This window comes from Micromys minutus (genome assembly GCF_963924665.1).
Source record: "Micromys minutus genome assembly, chromosome: 14".
In the NCBI taxonomy this organism is placed as follows: Eukaryota; Metazoa; Chordata; class Mammalia; order Rodentia; family Muridae; genus Micromys; species Micromys minutus.
The window spans coordinates 46049915-46059448 of NC_137983.1; the positions used below are offsets into that span (position 1 = coordinate 46049915).

The window sequence follows — 9534 nt, forward strand, 5'->3', positions numbered from 1 at the left end:
CAGCTCAGTGGCAGTGGCCCCCAACTAACATTCATCAGTTTGTCTGCCAGGCAGTCACTGTATGTCAAAGATCATGTTGTACACAAACATACAATTTCAGTTTTTAAGAATGATTTATTTGAACAGATTGAGTCCCTGTGTCTGTATTTGTTTCATTGTAGAGTCATGTTAGTATTGTAGACAGTAGACACAAAGCCAAAAGTAAGTCATCAGAGTATCTGGTCGCTGTCCGTTCCAGTTGTTAGAAGATTCGGCTTTATTTATGTGCTGGGTATAACATGCTCACTTGTAATCCCAAGACTCACTTAAGGTAAGAGGACCATGAGTTCGAGGCCAGCCCGGGCTGTATAGCTTACTTTGAGCTCCTGTCTCAGAACCATTACTCCTCGCCAAAAAGCATCCAGGAGGTAGAGGCAGGAGGATCTCTATGAGTACAAGGCCAGCCAGCACTACACAGTGAGACCCCTGTCTCAGAAAACAAAATAAAAATTCAATAAAATTAGTGCCAGGGATCCAGTGTGAACTCGGCGAGTCCCATGTTTTTACAACTTATATTCTTTGGCATACTCTTAGCCTTGTATGTTGTCTGGTACCAGTCACCTGACTTCGACACAATAGTCCAGGACCACAGTCGCAGCGCTGGAAGATTTCTGGGGCTTGGGCAGTGTCTTTGTGTCCCCTCCTGGAGCATACTTGTCCCTCTAGTAGAACTGGCTTGCAAATTTTTGTCCAAAAATGGCGAGCACAGCAAAGTCCAGGGCCACAGTCGGAGGTTCTAAGACAGCTTTCTCCCTCCTGTCCTGTAACAAGTTAGACACAGGCTTTAGAGGTGGCAGATGGGTTAAGGGTGTGTGTGTGCGTGTATGTGTCTTACACTAATGGGTTGAGATTAGGGATCTAGGAATAAAGACTGCTACCTATATAGCCTATGTATAAAATAGCAAAGCCAACAGGACACATAGGTCTCACACAATAAGGAAATTATAGCCCTACCTAACAAAGACAACAAGAAATGATTTCCTGTTCTGAGAAGTAAGAAGCACTCCACTGAGTATGCTAATACTATTTAGTGAGTATTAAATCCTTTGCTTATAAAGGGCCAGCTAGCCGTGACGTGAGCAAGAACAACTGTTGTACTTCTTCACTTTCAAATGTTCTGTTATTCGAAGACTTTAATTTCAGACTCCTATTTTGTTTTAAAAATATTTGTGAATCTCCAAGTGCGGTGGCAAACACCTTTAATCCCAGCAAAGGCTGTCAGATCTCTGAGTTCCAAAACAGCCTGGTCTACATAGTGATTTCCAGGACAGCCAGAGCTAAAGACCCGTTTTGTATTTTGGACAAGTTTTGAGTGAATGCATCTACTGTAGTCTGCTTTGTTTGCTGAGGCTATAGGGAAAGAGAGTGGCACTTGTTACACCCCAGCGTAGGGAAGCCCTGGGTTGGAAGGTTTGCTTCCCAAGCTGTCATCACAAGGGTCTTGCCCTGGCCTGGCCAGTGGAGTCCCTTGAATCCCAAGAGCTCACAGACATGGGGCTAGTTTCAGCCTGAGAGGCTGGGAGGGAGAAAATTGTTTTTCAAATAAAATATGCTCTCAGAATGATGTTCTTACCCTTATTGCTTTGTGGCGTCTTCGTACTAGGCTTCCCCTGAGGTCTGTTTTCCTCTGCTGGCCAGTTGGTGGTTCCTTCTGCATGGGTGCCATCTTGGCCATCAGTGTTTCTGTCCACCACTGGCTTTGTGTCTTCCACTGCAGTGCAAACATCTGAGGGACAACCAGTAGTGTTAGTGACTCAGGGACAAGTACAAATGTGCCGTTACCGTGGTGCCCAAAGATCTGGCAACACTTTGTTCCATTTTATAATATATTTTAGACACATACACTGAGTATTTATACACTCACATATGACAAAATAATTGGTTAATAAAGTGTCAGTCAACGTGGAAAGATCCAAACCAGTCCTTTAAAATCATTCTGTCCATGTCACACTGGTCAAAGGTATTGCCAGGTAGTAAATGATTTTGCTTCACCAAAAAAAGACAGCTATACACATTTACTTCATCCAGATCCAAGAACATTCTAGCCTGCCTCCCATGGTCGGTCCTAGACTACAGGACTCCAACGATGTCCTCAGATTGCAGCCCCTGTGGCTTAGAGCCCGGGATCACTCACCATTCACACAGACTGTCCCTGGGCAGCACATGGCACTTCTCTGGCACCTCTTGCGAACTCTGCGGCATGTGGCACAGAATGACCTTTCATCGTGGAGTGCGAAGCAGAATTTCCCTACGTTGCAGTCCTTGTCTGATGCGCACTGTGAGCCCTGTGAAGGGAAACTTGTCACGGGGCTGGGAAGTTCAGTGAGACCTAAGAGGCCTTTATCCAGGCATGGCTTGAGGGGCCAAACTAATGGCAGTGGGGTGCTGTGGCCAACGTGGGCACCATCTTAATTGTTCAGCATAATTGGTTTTCTCCCAAAAAAGAATACATCAGAATAGCCGTGAGAAGACCTTGGCTATTCTGGAACTTGTATTTGAAAATTTGTCTTTAGTTAATTATGAACCATGCCCCAGCCCCAATTTTACTTTAAAACTCAAAATCTAATGATATTCCTACACTCTTGATGAAAAATCAGTTTTTCATGCATGCCTTGCAGATGACAATTATAAGTCCCACTGTCACCCCATCCACGGCTCCCCAATTGTCCTTTATTATATAGACAGTGGACACACTACAGAGATTAGTGTAATGTATAGTATGCACAGATGTAATGACCTCTGTGACGTAGAGGTTAAACTGATGGGTCACGTCCTAACTCCTACACACCTGCTGTGTAGTCGTGGTCCCGATTCCTGTCTGCATCATTGCTAGACAGAAATCAGTGTCTACCTCAGCTTATAAGGAAGACACACTAAGCATAAAGGCCTAGCACATGCAACCACTTCCATTATGGACTAGTTTGTAGATAAATTTACAGCCCCGACAAGAAGGCCATATGACCCCCTGCCTCCTGAGGGATGGGATTGTGCTCTTCTAATAGTAAATGATAATCGAGAACTGGATTTTATGAACAAGTGCAGTCATATATTCACTTAGAGGTGAGCGTGTCCGGCCTGGCACAATGCTATCTTTGTGGTTGGTCTCAATATTCTAGCCACACTTACCTTCCCAGTGCCTTGCACATCTGTGGAGCTCTTGATGTTGTTAAAATCCAGAACCAGAGCTCCCAGGGGTGAACAGAACCAGCTGAGTCCAAGCAAGGCCACCAGTACCATCTTTCAGTCCCTCTGGTCTCTCGGAGTTCCAGTGGCCCTGGAGTCTTCTAAGGCTGGGCTGCTGACTGGTCCTAGGTACAATCTGCAAGTTGCCCACAGAGGCCTTTTCTGAAAGAGAGAATCTGCCCAAGGAAGGTGTGTTAAATAAGACAGGCCAGGTCTGACCAGCATGCTTTTCCGAAACTATTTATAACCAGATGTGGCCCCTCTTTTCCCTTCCAACCCACTGTTTTCTTCCTCTTTACCCCACACAGGCTACAACAGATCCCTTCAAATCTTTGATCAATAGTTCAAAACAAGGACTCGGTGGAAGGAGACCAGAGGCAGGGCCACAGCGGCTGTTCCTCCAGGCGGGAATCCCTCTTAATTATCACATATCAAAGTCAGTTCAAAGGGCTCCCGGCAAAGAAGGATGTTGGTATCAAAGGCGGCTCTGATAATCACCTGCATTTCCGACCCTCAGTCCTTTGGAGGAGGGGCAAATGAAGATGTGTCTTCACAACTAATTGTACTCAAAGAAGAACTTACACTAGCCAGTATGCTGTGGATGTTTGGAGGAAAAAAAAATAGACAGAACCTAATGAGTCACGGAATCTACCCTGAAGTTTAAAGTGGAGAAGGGTTACTCCGGTTTAGCCCTGACATCTGACTCTGAAGTTAGGGTTAGGGTCCCGATAGCTTCCAAATTGTGAAATGCCATCTCCTGCTCTGTTCAGATCAATGTCACTTGGGAAATCACTCTTCTTGCAATGAAAATCAAACTCTTTGAAGTCAGCTATTTTATTAGAAAACTGGTGGGGCATATAAACATCTGATTGTATTTTCAAGTGTCTTGATAATTTTTAAACTGATAAAGAAAAGTGTAAATTGACAACCTGCAGTTCCAGCGTTTGGCACGTGGAAGCAGGGACATCCAGAGTTCCAGGTCAGTCTGGGCTTCGTGAGTTGGACCTGGTCACAAAAAATATTTTAAGATTTTTACTATGCACATGGTGTGTGTGTGTGTGTGTGTGTGTGTGTGTGTGTGTGTGTGTGTGTGTGTGTGTGTGTGTGTGGTTTTGCTCATGTGACTGCAGTGCCCAAGGAGACCAGAAGGTGGCGTCAGAGTCCCTGGAAGTGAAGTTACAGGTGGTGAGCTGCCTGTCATGGGTTTTCTTCATTACTACAGCTGTCTCCACAGGCTCTAAACTGAATTTTGGGTGTACTTTTGGTTTGGTTTGGTTTGGTTTGGTTTGGTTTGGTTTGGTTTGGTTTGGTTTGGTTTGGTTTGGTTTGGTTTGGTTTGGTTTGGTTTGGTTTGGTTTGGTGTTTCAGAGGCAGGGATTCTCTGTGTAGTCATGGAACCTACTCTGTAGAACTCAGAGATCCTCCTACCTCCTGCCTCCCAAGTACTGGGATTAAAAGCCTGTGCCACCACTGCCCAGCTTTCTACATAGGTTCTTTTGTTTCACTTTGTTTTTCAAGACAGGGTTTCTCTGTGGAATAGCCCTGACTATCCTAGACACACTTTGCAGACCAGACTGGCCTCAAACTCACAGAAATCTGCCTACCTAAGTTTATATATATATATGTTTTAAATGGCCTTTTACTGTGTCACCCAGGCTGCCCTCAAACTCCTGCCTTGCAGCTCATGTATCTTCCTGCCTCTGCCTTTGAGTATCACCCACCACCAATACTTTAACCAAATCAGGTATGGAAGGAAAAGGCCTTAGTACTTACTGTGTTCATTCTCTTCAGTCTGGCCCCAGCCTAGGCCTGTTAAAAATCTAACAAGGCAGGAGGCTGGGGAGTTGCCCTTAAGGGCACTTGCAGCTCTTGTTGGGTTCAATTCCCATCACTCACACCAGTCTGTAACGCCACTACCAGGGAATCGGATGCTCTTTTCTGACCTCGTAGGGCCCCGTGCACACGTGTGGGGCTCAGATGCAGAGGCAGGCAAAACACTCATGCGCATAAAATAACAAAATTTTTAGAAATTAAATAAATCTAACAAGAACACTTTTTTGTTAAATGGCTTTGCTGAGTGTTCCTGCAGGAGCCCAACGCAGCCAGGGACCCATGTGACACGCTGTGATGCCGAGGGAGTTCCCAGGCCGGGCTCTGCTCTAAACTGCACTAGGGCAGGGGCCTCTCTGTAGAGCCCCTGGTTGGCAGTGATGTTCCGGGCACCAGGTCTTCCTCCTTCCTATTTTATACTAGCATTTGTGCACTGTTGATATCACAGCCCCAAGGGATTCAACAAGCATGGGGCATAGAGGAGTAATAGAAACCATTTTAAAGGTAGGAAATCATGAGAAAGAACCCAGCTGCCTTCTGTGTGGTGTTTCTGCTTCCTGTTCCCACCTAAACTGCGCACAATGTCAGGAACCAAAGGCTGGTAGGATGGCTAGAAAGGAGTCCCCGTGACATGAATCAACGAGTTCTTGTGACTGGCCTTTAGAAATAAACTGTAAAATTAAGGATCTGGGTTGCAGGGAAGGGCCTAGGGTCCTCTTACTATGGCAAGCACTGAAAAGTCTAAATAGCAGCATAAATTTAGAGGGGACATGTTAAGGCCCAGAGAAGGAAGTGTGTGTTCCCTGGACAACTAATATTTGAGATGATTTTTTTTGTGTGTGAGATGTAGGTTAAGAGGCACATGGTGGGAGCGGGAGTGAGTACACCTTTAATTCCAGCATGGGGAGGCAGAAGCAGGTGGGTTTCTGTGAGTTCAAGGCCAGCCTGGTCTATAGAGTGAGTTCCAGGGCTACACAGAGAAACCCTGTCTCAAAACAAACAAACAAAAACCCAAGCAAACAAACATAGGCAGGTGGCCGTGATAGATGAGCGGTTCTGGGTCCGGGTGAATATTGGCGTTTGGAAGCGGGATGGAAGAGTCAGGGTAGCAATTTGCTTTGAGGAAAGCTCTAAACAGTCACCTCGGCTAGATGTCTAATATCAATCATCATGTGAAATTAATTAACCACTGCTTTCCGTGAACAGCACTCTCCACTCAGTGAATGCAGTGCCACACACACACACACACACACACACACACACACACACACACACTCGTGCACACCCACACACCCACACCCACTCGTGCACACACACACACACACACACACACACACACTCGTGCACACACAGTACTGATGGAAGGGGCAACTTATAGAAAATGAGTGTGTTTCGGTTTCTGGCTCAAAAAACTTAGAGTCCATAATGGCGGGGACAGCAAGTCTGAGGGCAGCAGGCGAGGTGACAGGAACCGGAAACTGAGACCTCACATCTGCAGGTCCAGGCATGATATACAGAGAGCAAACTACAAGCACTTAAGGTCTGTCACGCTCACGGCTCGCCCCCAGGGGGAGTCTTCCTCCAGAAAGGCCGCAGGACCTAAACCTCCTACAAGGTAACACCAAGTATCCAAATGCCTGAGACTGTGGGGGACATTCCCCATTCTAACTCTAAAGTGTTTCTTACTGCTGTCCTTTGAATGTTAAATGTCTCCCGCAGGTTCCTGTGTTTGAATCCTTGCCCCTCGCTGGTTACACTGTTCTGGAAGGTTGTGGAACATTAAGAGGCGGAGCCTTGCTGGAGGAAGTGAACCACTGGAAACTCACCTGTGGGTTTGGTAGCTTGGCCCTACTTCCTGCCCAGTCTCAGCTTCCTGGATGTGGACAGGATGTGACTAGCCACCTCATGCTTTGTCACTGTGCCTGCCTCATGATGGCATGTATCAATCCTTAAAGCGTGAGCCAGACAAACCCTCCTCCCTCTTTTAAGCTGCTTCTTGTCAAGGAAAAATTGGTCATGGTTCTAAGAGAAGTCACTGCTATCTACTCCCAGACCAGTGCTGTCTGCCACGTGGAAACCCCTACAGCTGCCATGACATTGCCTTCCCTGTGCTAGTGCGGTCAGCAGAGGATCTCTACCTACCTCAGGCCTCACCTCAGGCCGCATTTCACAAGGCTACCAGTTCTTCCTTCCTTCCTTCCTTCCTTTTCTTCTTTCTTCCTTCTTTCTCTCATTCTTTCTTTCTTTAAGATTTATTTTATATACATAATAAGTACACTGTAGCTGTCTTCAGACACACCAGAAGAGGGCATCAGATCCTATTACAGATGGTTGTGAGCCACCATGTGGTTGCTGGGAACTGAACTCAGGACCTCTGGAAGAGCAGTCAGTGCTCTTAACCCCTGAGCCATCTCTCCAGCCCAAGGCTACCATTTCTGGCTCTGAATAGGCAGAGTAATTTTAAGAAGGGGGAAAGATGACGGCAGGGTAGGAGGAAAAGACTTTGGTGCATCTTCAAACACTCCAGGTACTGCTGAGGCCACTTGCCCATGAGAAACCATCGTGCCGATGGCCTACCTAATTACTTAGGGATTAGACAGCAGTAAAGTTTTTTATGGTGTCTGCTCCTTATAGTTTAGATCTGAAATGTCCTCCGCAGACTCACGTGGTTGGACACTACATCCACAGATGGAGATGACTGTTGGACTTTTGGAGGGGGACGTTGTCACCATAACAGCAGCTGCATAAGGCATTTTTCTAGAGCCCTCTGCCCAGGCCAAACTGAGATTCGTGGCTACAACCAAGAAATGGATCTCAGGGAGAACCAAACAAGAAGCAAGTTGACTGTATTTTTTAATGTGTTGTTATCTGAGACAGGGTCTCTTTATGTAGTCCTGACTGTCCTGGAACTTTCTATGTAGATCAGGCTAGCCTCTAACTCACAGCGATCCTCCTGCCTCTGCCTACTGAGTGCTAGAATTAAAGGTGTATGCCAGCACATCTGGACTTTTCAAAAAAAATTAAGTTACATTTTATTTATTTATTTATTTATTTATTTATTTATTTATTTACGTGTGTGTGTGTGTGTGTGTGTGTGTGTGTGTGTGTGTGTGTGCATGTGTGGTGTATGGCACTGTACATCAATACTTGTGTACAGAGGTCAGAGCACAACTTTCAGTGGATGGCTGTTCTTCTTCTAAGATGTAGCTCTCAGGGGTTGACATCAGATCGTCAGGCTTAGAGCAGCAAACCCCTTTACCCCCAAGCCATCTCAGCAGCCCAGAAGTTGAGTCCTTTACAATGTGTTGGGTTCTCGGGCTACATCTCCATAGAGGAGAACTTATAGCAATGTTAAAAAAAAAATCAAAGCAAAATTGTAAGGTCGATTTGGGGCATGTGGGAGGGGGGAAGACTTGAATCCGACTCTACTTCAATTTAGCCATAAGTAAGTACAATCTAATTATTGTCCTCCACAGTCTAGGCTGAGGTGTCTTTGGGAATGAATCATCTGACCCTAAGTGAGCACAATTTATTCTTTGACAAGATGTCTTTGGGAAATCAGACTTTGTGGCCATTAGGTATATATATATATATATATATATTTTTTTTTTTACATACATACATATGCACACACACATTGAGATAGAATTGAGCAGGCAATGTGAATTCTCAATGCCGTGAACCGTGGCATATGGTTATACCACCCCGTCACGATGCACTGTGTCTCCTGAAGCTGTGAGTGAAAGAAGTGAAAGACATCTCAAGAGCATTTCGTTTTTTATTTGTTTCTCTTTGTGTTTTGTTGTTGTTTTGTGTGTGTGCGAGTACCTATGAGTGTGTGGTGTGTATGTTTGTGTATTGCTCTGGTATTTTGTCAAAGGGACAAGAAAAAGTAGCTAATACATGTTCAAAGGAGCCTTCCTGTCCTTGGTCAGTCCACAGAAGCCCACACAAGGCCTACAGCAGCCAGATCCTCACAGAACCCAGCTGGGACCCCTTTAACAACAAGAAGCTCCTTTACTTGGGTGTCTTTTGAAGAGTCATTACCTGGTACCCAGTAGCTGCAGAACAAAGCAAGCCTCTTGTGCAGCTGGCCCGAGATGCTGTCATTGGGATGCCCCAGGGCAAGGATTATGGTTTAATTGAAAAGATCAAGCCACTTCTCTTATTTTGTAGTAAACACCTGGGCCAAAAGAACTCCCCTGTTAGATGCTGTTCAATAAGCCGGGGTGAAATGAAAATTCCCCAAAAAAATTTCCACCGACTCCTATTTCAGCTCTCCGGGTCTGATTACACCCCGGGTGTCTCCTGACCCAGGTGAGAGTGGCAGATTTTAGCTGAGAGCTGACACCTGTATTCTCCCAAATTAGAGCAGCGGAAGTTCAAACCCGAGGCAGCGTGTAGACGGGTGATTTATGTTCGGTTAGGAATGGATTTTTTTTTTTTTTTGTTACAGTTCCTGTGTCAAAGCCAGTTTTCCTT

At 45.6% G+C, this 9534-nt stretch overlaps 1 protein-coding gene across 1 annotated transcript; it reads right to left on the minus strand.

Moving 5' to 3' along the window:
* Positions 1–549: 549 nt before the first annotated feature.
* DKK4 (dickkopf WNT signaling pathway inhibitor 4) lies at positions 550–3297 on the minus strand (the record flags this gene model as incomplete). Its single annotated transcript, XM_080928814.1, has 4 exons — positions 3166–3297; positions 2174–2324; positions 1613–1765; positions 550–800 (listed from the first exon to the last, which is right to left on the minus strand). The coding sequence occupies exons 1-4, from the start codon at positions 3274–3276 to the stop codon at positions 550–552; spliced, it is 666 nt and encodes a 221-aa protein (XP_080784940.1). The 5' UTR covers positions 3277–3297.
* Positions 3298–9534: the final 6237 nt, after the last annotated feature.